Here is a 17,527-nt window from a genome sequence, read left to right on the forward strand (position 1 = left end):
AAGCATATTTGGTTTATTTAGTAAAAATCTAAATGAAATGAAAAGATTTCCATCGTGCGGAAAAAAACGTAGCTGTTACGGTATTGTTCTAAAAAAACGTTTCCTTGGTTTGCTACTGATGTTGAGTTGTATGGAAGTTTTGTGGGGTGGGAACGATGGGATGGTCCAGGTCATCAGGCCGTGAGACACCTCACGTGGAGGGCAGCGTTGACCTTTTTTCTGCTGGCTTACGGGGAAACGTCTGCGACATTCACTCGCAACAGATGCACATTGATTCTCACGAGGCCCTGGGAGTGCTGAACACGTTGTTTGAGATTTTGGCCCCCTCCTCCCTACGCCCTGTGGACATGCTTTTACGGAGTATGTTCGTCACCCCAGACACCCTGGTGAGTACCTGGCTCCTGGTGGCGTTCTGGGTCCCCCACCTGGTGCACCTGGGGGTGTCTGCAGGGCTGCGGGTGGAGACTTTGCCTGTTTCACGGGGTTCCAGACAGCACTGAGGCCGCTGGTCCCAGCCGCACTTTGAGAACCAGCGAGACAGGGACTCGGGGCTTTGTCAAACTGGGGGTGAGGGGGGTCTCCATAACTGGCGTTGGCAGGGGAGTGTCTGGCTGTCCTCCTCAGCAGCGCTTCCCCGGCTCTGTCCCCAGGCAGCGGTGAGCACGGTCCAGCTGTGGGTGTCAGGCATCCTGGCCATCCTGCGGGTGCTGATTTCCCAGTCGACCGAGGACATCGTCCTGTCCCGCATCCAGGAGCTCTCCTTCTCTCCGTACTTGGTCTCCTGTCCGACAATCAGTAGGTTAAGAGATGGGGACAGTACTTCAGCACTGGAGGAGCACACTGAAGGGAGACAGATGAAGAATCTGCCGGAAGAAACATTTGCCAGGTGCGTGTCACGTCTAGTCCGTGGCCTTGGGCTGTCGTGTGGTGTTGGAGCCCTAAGACCGACAAGGTGGCTTAAGGAGCCGGTGTGTTCTCTTTGCCCAGCCAGCCTCGTCTCTGGCCCTTGGTCCTGCCTCTCTGCAGGCTCGGTCAGGTCCTGAATCAGACCCTCTGAAGACTGCCCAGACTAGTCTGTGGGTGCGTTGCCTGCAGAGAGTTGGGAAACGTAGGAAGACCCACTAAAAAGACCCGCTTCTTTTCCTCCCCACTGTGTACTGCCCTCCTGACACCATAGGCAGTAGAATCCTGCTCCCTGCCAGGTGGACTGCTCTGCTGTGCTCCCCTCCGTATACTTGTGTGTTCTTGGTCATTCAGTTGTGTCCAGCTCTTTGCGACCCTGTGGACTGTAGCACACCAGGCTCCTTGGTCCGTGGGATTCTCCAGATAAGAATACTGGAGCCTGTTGGCATTCCCCTCTCCGGGGGATCTTCCTGACCCAGGGACTGAACCTGCATCTCCTGCATCGCAGCCGGGTTCTTTACCACTGAGCCCCTGGGAAGCCCCACCAGTGTATTTGTGGTGTCAGATCGTGTCTGCCCGTGTTGATGTTGGGAAGCTCCTTGGAGGCCACGCTCATGACTCGGGCACTGTACAGACTTGCTGTTAGACAAGTGTGCCTCCTCGTCTGCTGTACTCTGGTGTGCTCTGAGTTAGAGCCTGCAGAGCATGTCCTGGGCGCTCACTTCCTGCCTGCGTGATGGCCGTGTGCCACCCTTGGGTGGCCGTAGGTAGAGGTCGTCGTGGAGATGAGGCGGGTGAACCTGGTCAGCACGCAGCCTGCGGCTCACGCTGTCGCGGTTAGGCAGGTGGCTGAGGTGCGGGCTGCAGGAACGCCCTGTGGTGGGCATCAGCCCGCTTGATGGCTGAAAGCCTGGAAGGAACACCACAGGTCCCTTGAGCCTCCTGACACGCCCTCAGAGGTGCTGTGCTTATCCCATCTTGTTAGGAAAGTGGTGCACAGAGAGGTCAAGTGGCTTCATCCAGGGCCTCTCTCCTCCTCTCATTGTATTGGGCTTCCCTGGTGGCTCACACGGTGAAGAATTTGCCTGCAGTGCAAGAAACCCAGTTTCGATTCTTGGGTCAGGAAGATCCTCTGGAGAAGGAAATGGCAACCCACTCTAATATTCTTGCCTGGGGAATCCTAAGAACAGAGGAGCCTGGCGGGCTGTAGTGCGTGAGGTTGCACAGAGTCGACATGACTGAGCGACTCACGCTTCCCTGTTCTGCTTCTCTTGCGTTGGACTCCCCCTGTACCTACCGTGTGTGTGATGTTCGTGGGTGTACTTCTTAGGAGTGCTCTGTGACAGTCACCTACTTTGCTCTCCCCTTCTCCCTCTCTCTGAAGGTTTCTGCTCCAGCTGGTTGGAGTCCTCTTAGAGGACATTGTTACAAAGCAGCTGAGAGTGGAGGTGAGCGAGCAGCAGCAGACTTTCTACTGCCAGGAGCTGGGCACGCTGCTCATGTGTCTCATCCACATCTTCAAGTCCGGTAGGTGCACCGCACTAGCCTGGCTAGAGCGCCTGTGCCCCGCCCTGCCAACACACCCGGCGTGCAGGTGTGCGCAGAGCCAGCTCTGCTGTGCCCTGTGTGTATTTGACGGCGCGGTTCTGTGCGAACGTGAATCTGAGGGCCTCTGCTGTGTTAAAGATTCGGGAAGTCAGGATGTTCTGTTGCCTTTATGTATGATTGTGAATTTAAAAAGTCATTGCACGAGAGAGAGTGAGAGAGATCACAAAGTCCCTGCCCTGTAGCAGGCATAGGAAGGGGCCCGAGTTTTTCAAGAGGAATGAGCGTTTTCAAAAGCAGTGGTCTTGCTAGTTATCGGGTAGAAGCATATCTTTCTTTGTTCAGCAAGAAAAGCGAAAGGCAGTTCTAATCTCGGGGAAACACAAACAGCAGGAAAGCTTGGCCCAGACCCGCAGCACATCTGGAGGTGTGGGAGTGGGTGCCCTTTGGGTGGCAGCCCCCAGTGTGCTTCACTCTGTGGCCACATTGCCTGTTTCCATATCTCAGCTCTTACTGTGCTGGCTCTGTTGTCTGGTGGGCTCCTTCCCCATGGCAGAAGGGAGGGTCTCTGACTTGTGGTCTCAGGGCTGCAAGAGTCCGGCCACCCTGGGCCTGCTGAGAGGTTGGACAGCCTTCCTTTGCGGGAGGGGGTTACTTTCCAGTAGCACGGGGAGAAAAGTTATGACAAACCTAGATAGCGTGTTAAAACACAGAGATGTTACTTTGCCGACAAAGGTCTGTATAGTCAAAGCTGTGGTTTTTCCAGTGGTCACATATGGATGTGAGAGTTGAACCATAAAGAAAGTTGAGTGCCGAAGAATGATGCTTTTGAACTGTGGTGTTGGAGAAGACTCTTGAGAGTCCCTTGGACTGCAAGGAGATCCAACCAGTAAATCCTAAAGGAAATCAACCCTGAATATTCATTGGAAGGACTGATGTTGAAGCTAAAACTCCAATACTTTGGCCACCTGATGTGAAGAACCGACTCATTGGAAAAGACCCTGTTGCTGGGAAAGATTGGGGGCAGGAGGAGAAGGGGTGACAGAGGATGAGATGGCTGGAGGGCATCACTGACTCAGTGACATGAGTTTGAGCAGGCTCCAGGAGGGGCTGAAGGACAGGGAGGCCGGGTGTGCTACAGTTAGGGTACTGCAAAGGGTTGGACACAATTTAGCAACTGAACAGCAAACGACAGTGAGCGAGGGAAGCGGAGTGGACAGAGTACCTGAGGGTCTGCTGCAGGTGATGAAAGCGCGTCAGGGTGAGCTCGGAGGCAACCACCAGACCTGAAGCAGAGCGATGAGAAGTTGCCCTCAGAGGGATGCGGCAGGGCACCTGTAGAATCAAATCCTTTTGTGTTACGAGATTTTTAATTTGCATCAAAGTGATATATACACACGAGTTCAAATCCCACTCGTGTATATATCACCTTAATGCAATTAAAGCACACACGCAGATACGTACCATTAAAGCAGAAGGTCATTACCATCATCGCCCTTTATTCGCTTGATAAAGAGGTGCTGAGTCACCCGCCGCCGGGCCGGGCCTGGGTGTGCGGTGGTCAGTAGAGCTGATGTGATTCCTGCCTCTGCGGCTGTCAGTCCAGCGAGTCGGACAGTACACAGAGATGCCGGTACACAGAGATGCCGGTACACAGAGGTGCCGCCGCAGGTCCTGATGTCTCCGGATCCGGAAACAAGACAGTGGCAGGCAGCACGGGGCGGGCTCTCCTCGTCGACTGCAAAGCTGAGGCCTGGAGGAGAAGGAGCTGGCGCTTTGGAGAGAGTTTCTGAGAGCGGCCAGGGCCAGAGGGCCTGGGAGGCAGCGGGACCGAGAATGATGGGGCCGGATGCCTCCTCAGCTGCGCCGCGTGACTGCAGGCGCCCTCGGCCCTGGGGTGTAGTCAGAGTTTGTGATAATGGGCTATAGCTTTAAGCCATCTTATTTACTTAACACGGAAACAGTTTTCATTCTGAGGATCTTCCAATTTATGCCCCACCAACCCACCACTGTAAGTGTGAAGTTGAGAGGATAATTAAGGCATTGAAGAATCAGTTGTTATTAGCATGTTGGTCACTTTCATATTTGGCCATCATTTGGTGTGGATCTGACCCCAGTTCACATCAGGGGCTGCTTTCCACCTTCTTTGATAAGAGCGGTACGTTCTGCGGCCTTCGCCGCACCCAGGGATTTCACGGTGCTCGCTCCCCTGCTGTTCTAACCATCCTCCTTTCCTCAGAGATCAGGGAGGACACTTTTGTGTCTGCTGCAGGGCCGCCCAGCCCGCTTCCTGCAGGGTGCACATGTTCCGTGTCTGTGCTAACCCAGCTACTTGTGCTTGCATGTGGCCCATGGGCTCTGGAAGTGTGACTGCTGTGGCTGAAGCGCTTTTATTTGATCTAATTTTGGTTAAATTTGAACAGCCACTTGTGGAGTGGAGTGTGAGCGGCTGTGCCCTGCTCAGGAGTCCTGGCCAGGCGTCGGGGCACCTGGATTTTGCAGCTCATGTCTGTGGAGATTGTTCAGTTGGTCCTTATTGTTCCTTATTCAGGCGCCCAGTCGTGTCCAACTCTGTGACTCCATGGGCTGCGGCGCACCAGGCCTCCCTGTCCGTCACCATCTATCAGAGCTTGTTCAGACAAGTCCATTGAGTCGATGATGCCATCCAGCCATCTCATCCTCTTTCGTCCCCTTCTTCTGCCTTCAGTCTTTCCCAGCATCAGGGTCTTTTGCAATGAGTCCGTTCTTCACATCAGTTCTTCACATGGCCAAAGTATTGGAGTTTCAGCTTCAGCATCAGTCCTTCTAATGAACTGGTTTGATCTCCTTGCAGTCCAAGGGGTTCTCAAAAGTCTTCTCCAACACCACAGTTCAAAAGCATCAATTCTTTGGCACTCAGCCTTCTTTATGGTCCAGTTCTCACATCCATACATGACTACTGGAGAAACCATAGCTTTGACTAGGTGGATCTTTGTCAGCAAAGTAATGTCTCTGCTTTTTAATATGCTGCCTAGGTTTGTCATTAGCTTTTCTTCCAAGGGGCAAGTGTTTTTTAATATCATGGCTGCAGTCACCATCTGCACTGATTTTGGAGCCCAAGGAAATAAAGTCTCTCTCTGTTTCCATTTTTCCCCCATCTTTGCCATTAAGTGATGGGACCGGATACCATGACCTTAGATTTTTGAATGTTGAATTTTAAGCCAGCTTTTTCACTCTCCTCTTTTAGCTTCATCAAGAAGCTCTTTAGTTCCTCTTCACTTTCTGCCATAAGAGTGGTGTTATTTGCATATCTGAGGTTATTGACCTTTCTCCAGGCAATCTTGATTGTGGCTTGTGCTTTATCCAGCCCGGCATTTCGCATGATGTACTCTGTCTGCATCATCATTTAGGACTTGAAATAGCTCAACTGGAATTCTATCACCTCCACTAGCTTTGTTCGTAGTGATGCTTCCTAAGGGCACTTGACTTTGCATTCTAAGATGTCTGGCTCTAGGTGAGTGATCACACTATCGTGGTTATTTGGGTCATCAGGATCTTTTTTGTATAGTTTTTCTGTGTATTCTTGCCACCTCTTCTTAGTATCTTTTGTTTTCATTAGGTTCATACCAATTCTGTCCTTTATTGAGCCCATCTTTGCATGAAATGTTCCCTTGGTATCTCTAATTTTCTTGAAGAGATCTCTAGTCTTTCCCATTCTATTGTTTTCCTCTATTTCCTTGCATTGATCACTGAGGAAGGCTTTCTTATCTCTCTTTGCTATTCTTTGGAACTCGCCATTTGAATGGGTATATCTTTCCTTTTCTCCTTTGCCTTTCGCTTCTCTTCTTTTCTCAGCTATCTGTAAGGCCTCCTCAGACAGCCGTTTTGCCTTTTTGCCTTTTTTTTCTTGGGGATGGTTTTGATCACCATGTAATGTTGGTGTTTGTAAATAAGCGGCGATGGGTGTGTATTAAGGTCTTGTTTCTAGCTCCTCGTGTATTTGGACGCCATTTCTTTTAAACACACTAGGGGGCAGAATTACTGTGTGATTGGTTTTGAGATAAAATTAAATCATCGTGTACTTTTATATAAATAAGGTGCCTTTAGCATCTAAAGTTGGTAATTTTTGTTTTTGCATTGCTTAAACAATGACAATAATTACACCCTGCACTGAAAATTGAGACCTTTGAATTTGCCCATTTCAGGTGTTATTTCTTAAAATAGGAACCAGTCTGAGTAATGGCCTTGTGTTTTCAGTTTGTTACCCCTCGTGTTGGAGGAGGGGAGTGAACCCCACAGTCGTTGGCCTGTGTCGGATTCCATCTGGCGCAAACAGACAAGAAGGCACCTGGTCTCCACTTTACAGGTGCTCAGAAACCGGCTGCCCAGATGGAAGCAGGGGGAGCCGGCAGCGGGCTGACAGTGTCCATCACTTTGCCACGGGCAGGGCTGGGTCTGGCCTGTGGCCACCGTGAGGCTCCCTGCTGCTCACCGTGTCGTCCAGTCGCCCCGTCGCCTGCGCTTTCCCACCGCCCTGCAGACGCCTGCCCAGCCGCGGGCAGCATTCCTGCCCCCTTGCTGCCTTCCTGCAGGCCCAGCTCACTTCCTGGTATTTTCAAAAGGGCCTATATTCCCCTGTATGTGTGGGCCAAAGCAGCATTTGTACTTTGTGGACAAATTCGTGTCCTTGCGTCCCTGGGGCATGTGGAGCTGGCTTCGTGTCCATCTTGAGGTGGGCTAGAAGGAAACAGGAATCCGCTCTCCCCTGGGGGAGAGCTTCCGGGCCCTGAGGAGAACACTGGGGGGAAGCTGGAGCAGAGCCTGCCTGGGTCTGCTGCTGACATGCGGGGCTGAGCGTAGATGCCTGCCTGCCTGGCCACCCAACCCAGGTGGTCGTGTCATGGTGGGCGTGGGGGCCACCCGGCCCTCAGCTCGCTGGAGCCTGCAGGATGGCCGCGCCCTGCCCACCCGCAGGGCTGTGGCTCGGGCTGTTCTGGCTGCAAGTGACCTGACTGCAGGCCGCGTAGGGGCTGCTGCCCTTTTTGTGGGGCTGTGTCCACTGTCGGCACCAGCGAGGCTTCCTGCCCGGAGCCCCTGGAGAGCCTGGTCTCCTTGGGGAGGAGGGGACGGTGGGGCGCCCGCTTCCATGGCTGCTCAGTTAAGGAGGCGAATTGTCAGGCTGGAGTTTCCGAAGTGCCAGGTGCCCTGGACATGTGAATGTAGGAAGGAGCCCTGCGTGTACCCCTTTGGTGTAAAAGCTTCACGTGGCTGTGAAGCGTTGGGCCTCCAGGAGCAGCACAGACGTGTCCCCGTAATCCGCTCTGTTCCGGGTTGTTTCCAGGGACGTTCCGGAGGATCACCGCAGCTGCCTCGAGGCTCCTGAGGGACGGCGCGGACGGCGGCTTCTACGGCCTGGAGAGCCTGAACGCGTGGGTGCGCTCCATGGTCCCCACGCACCCGGCCCTGGTGCTGCTCTGGTGTCAGATCCTGCTGCTCGTCAGCCACACCGACTACCGCTGGTGGGCAGAGGTGCAGCAGACCCCCAAGTACGTGCGCTCTCCCCCCGGCAGGCCCGCCCGGCTCCTGTGCGCGGCTCTCAGCGGCCAGAGCTCGGCCCGGTCTTCCCGAGGCGTTGAAAGGTTCTGCTCCCATGCCTTTCTTTCCTGGACACCATTGCAGGGAAATGTGGTTTGACTGCAGGCATTCACAATAGCCACTGCTTTTCACAGGTGACTTCCTTGGCAAGCTCTTTGACACCGTTCCATCTTACGGGCCATTCTTGTCCTGTGTCCCTCCTGCTGGGTTCTTGTTCTTAAATTGGTTCCAGAGCCAGAAATGTTGCAACATTTTAACTTTGTTATAAGTTAAATGTGGTTCTGGTTATTCTTAGATAATGCAGTCATTATTTAGCCGCGTTTCAAAACTACCTTATTTTTTGTCGTTCAGAAAGACTTACTAAGTATGTGATTGTGGGTGGCCCTCTTTTTGTAAAAAGTTTCCAGGTGTGACTCTGATTTCAGGCCCCTCTTGCCCAGCCGTGTGTGCGTATGTGGAGATAAAAGCTGATCACCACCCCTCCGCACCCCCGCCCCAAACTGAGTCCCTGGGGCAGTGTTTCTGGAAGACTTAAGAGCCCCCCAGGAGAGAAAGCTCTGGAAACAGGAGGCTGCAGGGCCGAGGTCAGCCCTGTCCGCTCGGCGTCGGCGCGAGGATGTGCCGGCGGGCCGCGCTCGCAGGTGCTGGCCCTCTCTGTGCTGTGTGCCGTTGGGTGTGCGGAGGAGGAGTCAGTGTTTCCGGCCCTCCACGTGCTCACGGCGAGCTGGGGGAGCAGAGCAGTGAGCGTCTAATCTGCTTAGAGGACAGTTTAAGCTCGCCATGGTGGCTTCAGTGCCGTGAAAGTCAGGAACGGAAAGTCAGAGTCTCTTCCTTGAGAGCTTCTTCACTGTGCATGTGAATCGCCTGTGGGGCTCGTTCAGATCGGATTCAGTTCACCCAGAGAGTAGGACCCGGGACTCTGCATTTCTGCCCGGCTCCTGGGGCTGCCAGTGTCTGGTCTGAGGGGCCTGCTCTGCACACCGAGGCCCCGTGGTGGGTGCTGTCTCCCTTCTGTCCACCTGCCTAGCAGCTGCGGGTCCTCACAGCTAGCTCAGGCCCCGCCCCACCTAGTCCTGCCTGGTATGACGGGGAGGACGTGGTGAGGCTCCCCAGACTCGTCCTGGGGCGAAGGCAAGAACACCAGAGGCTGGCACCCCAACTCCTGAGTATCCGGCTGTCAGGTCCAACAGTGGGCGTGGCCCTTGGAACAAGCCCTCGTTGCTGTGCTTTTGGTTATAAGCAGCTTTTAGGGGAGACACCTGCCGAGGCATTTAGGGGTACAGTCTCTTGACCTGCAGATGACTCTTAAATGGTGCAGGCCCCCAAAACTACATGTGTATGTGTAGAGTGTGTGCATGTCTAGAGTGAGTGTGTGTGTGTGCATGTGTGCCTGAGCACAAACGTGGCGACTTACTAGTAGTTGAATCTAGCTGAAGAGTATGTGACTGTTAATTGAGTTATTCTTTCAGTTTTTCTGTTGGCTTGAAAATTTTCAAAATAGAAGTGAAGAAAAAAGATGGGCGAGGGCCTTTAGAGAGCAGCTCCAAACAGTGGTCAGGGTAGGTCTGCTCTGGAGGGAAGCAGAGTAATAGGAAATGGGGACACGAGAGAGTTTCTGGGTGAGAGGTCGAAGGGCGTGGGCCACCCTTTTGATACAGAGCATTATCTAGAGTTGGTGAGAACGGATGAGCTTTGAGGCACAGACCTCAGGTTTGTGATACTGATTTAGTTTTTGCCAGATTTTTACAATCGAACTTAAATTTTCCTGATTTCTCTCCATATATCAGCAGATACAGGAAGGCCGTCCATCCTGGGTTCTTAGCTCAGTCATCGCTTCCTCAGGAAAGCTTCTTGATTTCTCTTTGATTGGTGAAATCTCACACTATCTGCTCTCACTCCAGCCTTTGCCTCTTTTTTCTGGCATGTGTTGAAACTGTAATTTGATATTTATTTGAGTGACAATTTGGTTTCCATCTCTCTCTCCCTTGAGAATGTTACCCCACAAGGGCCCTCATTGTATCCCAGCACTAACGTGAGTTAGTGATTTAATCACCCTGACGCTGCAGCAGCAGAGTCCTTTCACGCACATAGCACCAAGTGCCAGGTGTTGTTCTAAGGGCTTCCTGTTATACTAAGTCATTAAAACCTCTAGGACTGCATGCATATTACAGATGAGGAGGCTTCTTTCCCCAGAGAAGTAAAATAACTTGCGTGCGGTCACAGGTTAACACACGTGTGCATACGTGATCCCCCGCTTGTTTATTTTCACCTGTTATAGCTTCACTGTCGCAGTAGTGTGCGTTCACTTCTCGGCGCTCTGGCTGCTGTTCACTGGTCCCTGGGTCTAGGTCAGTGCCGTAGTGCTTTGCCTGCTGTAGGTTTGGAGCGTGGTTTGAAATCGGGGAGTGTGATACCTCCAGGTTTGTTCTCTTTCTCAAGCTTGTGTTGGCTCTTCAGAGTCTTTTACAGGTTCTGTGTGAATTTTGGAATTTTTTGTCAAGTTCTGTGAAAAGTGCCACTGGAATGTGGATAGGGATTGCAATGAATTGATAGATTGCTTTGTATGTTATGGGCATTTTAACAATGTTGTTGTTGTTGTTTAGTCATTCAGTTGTGTCCAACTCTATGGGACCCCCATGGACTGTAGTCCTCCAGGCTCTCTGTCCATGGGGTTTCCCAGGCAGGAATACTGGAGTGGGTTGCCATTTCTTTTTCCAGGGGATATTTCCAACTTAGGGCTTGAACCTGCATCTCCTGCCTTGCAGGTGGGTTCTTTCCTCTGAGCTGCCTGGGAAGCGCTCTAACAGTATTAATTCTGCTGATCCATGAGCAAGGAATGTCTTTCCTCTCGTTTGTGTCTTCTTTAGCTTCTTTCATCAGTGTCTCAAAGCTTCACCTCCTTGGTTAAATTTATTCCTATTTTATTATTTTTGATGAAATTGTTAATGGGGCTTCATTAATTTCTCTGTTTGTTATTGGTGTATAAAAATGCCGCAGATTTCTGTATACAGTAAGTCCCCTACATACAGGCCTTGGAGTTGTGAGCTTTCAGAGATGCAAACGTGTGTTCACGTGTCCAGTCATGCAAGGCCCACGTGTCTGGCATACAGTGTCGCCTGCGTGCGTTGTCCACAGACGGCTGTGCTTTTGGGTACCGTACACTACTGTGTAGGGTCCGGTGGTATAGGGTCTTTATTTCAAGACCAGGATATCGTCTGCGATGAGAGGAGAAAAGCTACTACCCAGACATCAGCGGATCGTTTTTTTTTTTTAAGAGAGTAGATACAATTGAATCCAGCAAGGAACTGGAGCCTGTGCCATCCACATCAGGATGAGTGAAACTCCGTCCGCCCTCTGTCTCCTCTTGCTGACGATCCTTCCGCCCTACCGTCTCCCACCCACCTCCCTCTCCAGTCATTTTTCTTGCCCGTTCACTCAGGGCCAACCCCCGTGTGTCAGTGGTTGTACTCGACTTTTCAAGGCACTGTACTGTAGGATTTCTTTGTTTTTGGTATGTTTTTTCATGTGTTATTTGTGTGAAGGGTATTTATAAGCCTATTGCAGTACAGTGGGCTTCCAGAGCTGATTGTGTTAGTTGAGTGCTTAGGCCAATTTTGTTGGACTTAGGATGCACCCTTAGAACAGAACTCACTCGTACGTGGGGGACTTACTGTGTTGATTCTGTATGCTGAAGCTTTACTGAGCTCATTGTTGCTTCTGACGGGTTCTGAGTGGGCGCCTCAGGGCTTCTGCATGCACTGTCACGCCACGTGCAGGCAATGGAAGCCAGACTTCGTTCTGACTTGATGCCTTTTCTCTCTGTTTCTTGCTTAATTGTTATGGCTGGGACGTCCAATACTGTGTTGAGTAAAGATGGTGGGAGCGGGCACCCTTGTCTTATTCCTGGTCTTAGAGGAAGAGCTTTCAGCTCTTCACCATTGACTATGATGTTAGCTGCAGGCTTGCCATATATGGCCTTTATTATGTTGATGAATGGTCTCTCTGGACCCATTTTACTGAGAGTTTTTTTTTTTTTTATCATAAATAAATGTTGAACTTTGTTAAGTGCTTCTTGTTGAGATGATCATTTTTTTATTTTTCATTTTGTTAACATGATGTATTGGTCGATTTACAGATGTTGAACCGTCCTTGGCATCCCTAGGTAAATGCCACTTGTCGTGATATGGGGCCTCTCTAATGTCCTGCTGCGTTCGGTTTGCTGTACCTTGTCGAGGGTGTTGCATCTGTCTTAATCAGGATATTGCCGTGTGATTTTCCTTTCTGGTGTGTCCTTGTCTGGCTGTTGTGACGCGTGTCCATTTCCAAAAGATGAAAGTGAATCACTAGAGTTTGGGGTACAGAGTAGTACAAGCCATTATTTTTTTTACACATATTCTCTGCAGATATAGCACTGCTTCATCAGATTGTCACCGAGGCTCTGTACACAGCCCAGCACACGCCGGCTCTCAGACGAGCCCGGGCCCCCAGGCCGTGCGTCCTGGAAGTACCACGGCTGCCACAGTGGGGTCTGCTCTGCTCTGCTCCTTATTTGGGGGACTGCATCCTCATGGACTTATCCTTTGCTTTCTGCTGTCAGGTGGGCTGTTAAGGTCCTGCATATGCAGTCACCTTTTATTTGGGAAGATCGTTCACTATCAGTAGCTGGCAGCATCTGTCTTGGGCGCTTGCCCTCCTACAAACTGGGACCAAATTTGGGTTGACATTGGACCTTCTCTGTGTTCACTGCTAATATTTGAATTGCACATTCTCTGCTCCACCTTCAGAGGCTCTTTTCCTTACAGCTATACCGTGGCGGAACACAGAGTTACAGCTTGAATGCAGGTCATGTTGGGGCTGGCAGGAGGGCTGACTGAGTAAGGAAGGGTTTCTGTTGACATATAATTTGCGGTGCAGTGAACATGCTCTTCTGTGCCCAGTGAGGTCAGGTCGCCCACCACAAGCAAGGTTTGGGACAGTGCCATCACGACAGGCACGCCTGTGTCCAGAGCCGTCACCTGTCCCCCACGTGCCCTTGGTAACCACACTCCGTCTTCTGTCTCTGCATGTAGCCTATTGCAGAATGCCTTGTGAACGGAAGCCCGCGGTCTGTGCCCTCTGAGTCTGGCTTCTGTCACTTAGCTCAGTGTATTTAAGGTTCATTCACTGTGTTGCACACATCAGAATTAGCTTCTTGTGATTGCTGCCTTGTTTCGCGTTGTGTGCACGTCCACTTATCCATTCACTCGTTCAAAAACAGAAATGGTAAAGTTTTCTTTTTTTTTTTTTTTTACCTGTAGAATTTTTTTATGCCAGTTCTCGTTCAAATACTGAGATGTTGGTAGGAAAAGTTGACACATTTCAGAATATTCTAGTCCTGATGTCGTCTCCATCTCTGCTAAGCCTTGGCTGATGAGGCGAGGGCCTTATCTTACTGACCCTCGAGTCAGTTTGCGAGCATGGCAACTGCTGCATTTTAAGAGTGGTGGCCAGAATTGAGAATCTCAGAGTTCGTAATCATTTATGCCTCATCATAGGTATATGATAAGCCTATGCCTTAGTTCGTATGCCTTATCATAGGCAAATGACAAGCCTGTGATGATGCAGTCCCCCAAATAAGGAGCAGAGCTGAGCAGACCCCACCTGTTTGTAATGGGAATTACGATGAGGTAAGAAGTAAACGTGAACTGAAATAACCTTCCCTGGTGAAGAACTAATTTTGCAGAAAAGCTTTTAGTCGGGGTTTCCATGATAACATGGACACTGCAGGTGTGTTTAGGCTGGCAACTGAAGACTGAAACGTGGGCATGGGGAGGTTTTCCTCTGGCTCCTGACAGCTTTCAGGGCCTTCCAGAGGCTGTAGCTGTGAGATCAGATGCCGCTGATGAGGTAAGAGCACTTCAGGGTGGAGTTGGCCTTCCAGTCAAGCAGCTTAGTTTCCTGCCTGTTAAGTCTCCTCTTTTCTTTAGTTTTCCACGTGTGCTTCATCCCATAGCTCAGGAGTAGATCACTGAGAGTGGCTCTTACATCATTCTGGTATGGCTGTATTTAAAGTAAACGGACTGCTTTAGAACTGGGACAGAGCAATAAGTGTCTTCAGTGTTTTGAAAATAAGCCGCTGCCGCCTCAGAAACGCCGTCAGAGCTTCTGTTGCTCCTTCTAGAAGACGCAGCCTGTCCAGCACGAAGTCGCTGAGTCCGGAGACGTCTGGAGAGGACGAGGATCCGGACGTGGCTTCCAAGCTGGGGATGTGCAACAGAGAGATCGTGCGGAGAGGCGCCCTCATTCTCTTCTGCGACTACGTCGTAAGTGTGCGAATGCCGGCGGTGGCGGGGTCAGGGTTCACGCGGCTGATGCCGCTCCAGACTGACTTCCGCCCTCCCGCCAGTTCCGCCAGTGAAAAACTAAATTTGAATCCTGCTCCTAACTATAATGGGAAGTCAGACTCGGATCTGGTCCCAGGAGTTGAGGTTCGTCTGCAGAAGGCTGGGTCAGCCATCACTTGCTCAGGCCACTTGCAGCGCTGGGTGCCTTTGTCGTCTTCAGTGACAGTACTAATGGGAAGGAACTACAAATCTGAGTGAGGTTCTGACTAAATCTGTTTAAATCTGTGGAAAAGGTTTTCAGAAGTTAATTGCCGCGTTTTAAATAGATTCCTGTTTGAATGACATTCTTTTAAAATATGACTCTCTTAGTATTTTTTTACCATAAAATTACAGTCATCTCTTGTTTAACACAGAAAATTTGCAAAAGCCAAATAAGTAAACAGAAGAAAATTAAACCTTAATGGTAACAACTCAGAGAGGACCCAACGTTCCACCTCGTTGACGTTTGATCCTTTCTCCGGGTGGACGGGAATACCGCCCGCCTCGGGGCAGACATGACGCGCTCCCCTCCGCCCTCTGCAGAGCTTCTTCCTGCCATGATGGCAGTTTGTTAATACTTACACATTGCTTTACATTCTTGTTGTTGAAGTAGGTTTTCTATCTTGTTCCACTTTTTAAAGTAATTTGTTATAATTATATAATGATGTTTTCACAGAACAGTAGGAAAAGTATTTATTTTATGTTAATAGTATCAAATTATCCCACATGAAAAGTATTAATCATTAACCCGATGGCAGAAAATGTATCTTGTTTTAACAATTTCTGCCTAGGATCAGGAATTATAATGAAAAGGCAACATACATATTTTAAAATGTGTATTTTTTATCTCCTTATAAATCTTATGTGAAATATCTTCCCTTAAGGTTCATCGGATATGTAGGAATCATTCATATTTTAAATTCAGAAACTATCAAAACTGTGACAGTTAACAGGGAATTCTTTTTTTCCACTGACTTGTCACAAAGTTGGAGCAAGAGTAGTTGGAGAGCTCCCGTCAGGAGGCCGGACCGCGGCCCGGGGCGGGGGATGCAGGTGCGCTCTGGCTGGAGTGCCGCCTGCCCTGGAGTCTCACGCGGCCGCCACTGCCCTGGGCGCCCCACGCCCTCAGCCCTGGGGGCCGAGCTGCTGGGGTGCACGTCCCTGGGGCCTGATGGAATGTCACGGCCACGATGTGTGGTTGTTGGGGCTGGGGTGGCGGGGGTCAGGCTCTGTGAAGTGTGTTTCGACCTCGTCAGTATCGCTGTCCAGACGCTAGGCGTTTTCAGTGAGGGCTGCAGTCTGGAACCGGCTCTCTCCTCCCTGCCTGTCCTGGCCTCTTCTGTGGCGTCGCCGTGTGTGTCCACTGGACGGTGGCCTCTCATTGCTGGCTTTGTCCTCAGTGCCAGAACCTGCATGATTCGGAGCACTTGACATGGCTCATCGTGAACCACATTCAAGACCTGATCAACCTGTCCCACGAGCCTCCGGTGCAGGACTTCATCAGCGCCATCCATCGGAATTCCGCTGCCAGTGGCCTTTTCATCCAGGCAATTCAGTCTCGCTGTGAAAATCTTTCAACTGTAAGTCTCCTGGGTGCCGGCTGACGCGCGTTTTCTCTGCCTGAAGAATGGAGCATTGACATTTTTGGCTTCTCTTGCTGTGGGACGCGGGCCCAGGGCGTGCGGGGTGCAGTGGTTGCAGCCCCCGGGCTCCAGAGCAGAGGCCCCAGAGTTTTGGTGCACAGGCTTTGCTGCTCAACTGCGTGTGGGATCCTCCCGGATCAGGGATCGAACCCATGTCTCCTGCATTGACAGGTGGATTTTTTACCCCTGAGCTACCGGGGAAGCCCCCATTGGTTTTTTAACCTATTCTTTCCACTGGGCAAACCCGCTGCCCTCATCTCTCTCCTCTCTCACTCTGCAGCCCACCATGCTGAAGAGAACGCTCCAGTGCCTGGAAGGGATCCACCTGAGCCAGTCGGGTGCCGTGCTGATGCTGTACGTGGACAAGCTTTTGTGCACGCCGTTCCGTGTGCTGGCTCGCATGGTCGACACCCTTGCTTGTCGCCGGGTGGAAATGCTTTTGGCCGCAAATTTACAGGTACTAGGAGATAACATTGCGCGTTGATTTTTACTGGAAACTTGGCAGGGCAGGTGAAGCTCTGGGCCGGCTCCTCCTCCGCAGGCGTCGTCTTCACGGCCCCGAGCGACGTGTGCAGCACGGCTGCGTCGGTCCTTTTTGTGTGTCCCACTCTTGTGCTTCCTGTGCTTACGGTCCGCCTCTGCTCCCAGGAGCCGGACGCAGCTCTCGTGTTCTGTAGATGAGCGTGGTGCCTCTGACCTCCTGTGCGTCACACACACTGACGTGGTCTTGTCTCCTCTAGAGCAGCACGGCCCAGCTGCCGGCGGAGGAGCTGATCCGGATCCAGGAGCACCTGCAGAGCAGCGGGTTAGCACAGAGGTAACGCATGGCCGGGCTTCTCACCGCAGGTGCGGAGACAAGGGTTCACAAGGGCACAGCCTCACAGGACAAGAGAGGGACGTGCATTCTAGGTGGCAGATGGGCCTCGAGAGAGCCTTCAAAATTACCCGGTCTCTGTGTGCAGAGTGCAGACCCGCTCTGCCGCGTTAGTGCCCGTGGCTGAGAAGGGTGCGCATTGGCATAGCCCTCGCTTACTGTCTGCTCTGAGTGGCAGTACCAGTGATCAGCTCTGTCTTAGGATCGAAACCTGTGATCCGATCAGTGAGTGAGACAGCAGAGCTGAGACACGTTACCCAGAAGTGTGTCTGCAGCTCGTCATTGTTCTCGCTCCATAGCAATCTATCACCTCCTTTTGTCTGCAGAGCCTTAGAGGCCTTTATCTGAAATCCTGATGCCTATGACGTGAGTGTATTTCCATCACTGCAGAATAAAAGGGAGCTTTACCTTCTCTCCTGTGCTGGGTCAGTGTGCTGTGACTGCAGTCTCAGGAGTAGCAGTTGATGGTCTAACTCAGAGGGACAGGACTTCCTGGGCAGTGTGTGGCCTCAGGTGACCTGTCAGCACGTGGAGTGGCTGACATTGTAGTCTGCATCAGAACTCTGTTCTCAAAACAAGTGATGGGAGGTCAGACTTTCTTTTTTCGTCCCTAGATGAGGAAGAAT

At 51.3% G+C, this 17,527-nt stretch overlaps 1 protein-coding gene across 6 annotated transcripts in view; it reads left to right on the plus strand.

Moving 5' to 3' along the window:
• Nucleotides 1-17,527, plus strand: part of HTT (huntingtin) — a 127,559-nt gene that overhangs the window by 88,755 nt on the left and 21,277 nt on the right. For 4 of the 6 annotated variants that reach the window (XR_015165073.1, XM_086404555.1, XM_086404556.1 and 1 more), the window contains 9 exons: nucleotides 264-386; nucleotides 651-886; nucleotides 2,288-2,430; nucleotides 6,794-7,036; nucleotides 7,769-7,973; nucleotides 14,183-14,324; nucleotides 15,785-15,964; nucleotides 16,308-16,484; nucleotides 16,768-16,844. Coding sequence is in view for 5 of the 6 variants with exons in the window: in XM_086404555.1 (XP_086260681.1) it covers nucleotides 264-386; nucleotides 651-886; nucleotides 2,288-2,430; nucleotides 6,794-7,036; nucleotides 7,769-7,973; nucleotides 14,183-14,324; nucleotides 15,785-15,964; nucleotides 16,308-16,484; nucleotides 16,768-16,844 (1,526 nt within the window). In the remaining variant the exon portion in view is untranslated. The remainder of the gene's footprint in view (nucleotides 1-263; nucleotides 387-650; nucleotides 887-2,287; nucleotides 2,431-6,793; nucleotides 7,037-7,768; nucleotides 7,974-14,182; nucleotides 14,325-15,784; nucleotides 15,965-16,307; nucleotides 16,485-16,767; nucleotides 16,845-17,527) is intronic. The other 2 variants (XM_086404558.1, XM_086404559.1) reach the window with 1 other exon arrangement.

The sequence above is a fragment of the Bos grunniens genome, chromosome 6 (assembly GCF_055505025.1).
Source record: "Bos grunniens cultivar Pamir isolate PY7600 chromosome 6, Bosgru_T2T1.0, whole genome shotgun sequence".
Classification (NCBI taxonomy): domain Eukaryota; kingdom Metazoa; phylum Chordata; class Mammalia; order Artiodactyla; family Bovidae; genus Bos; species Bos grunniens.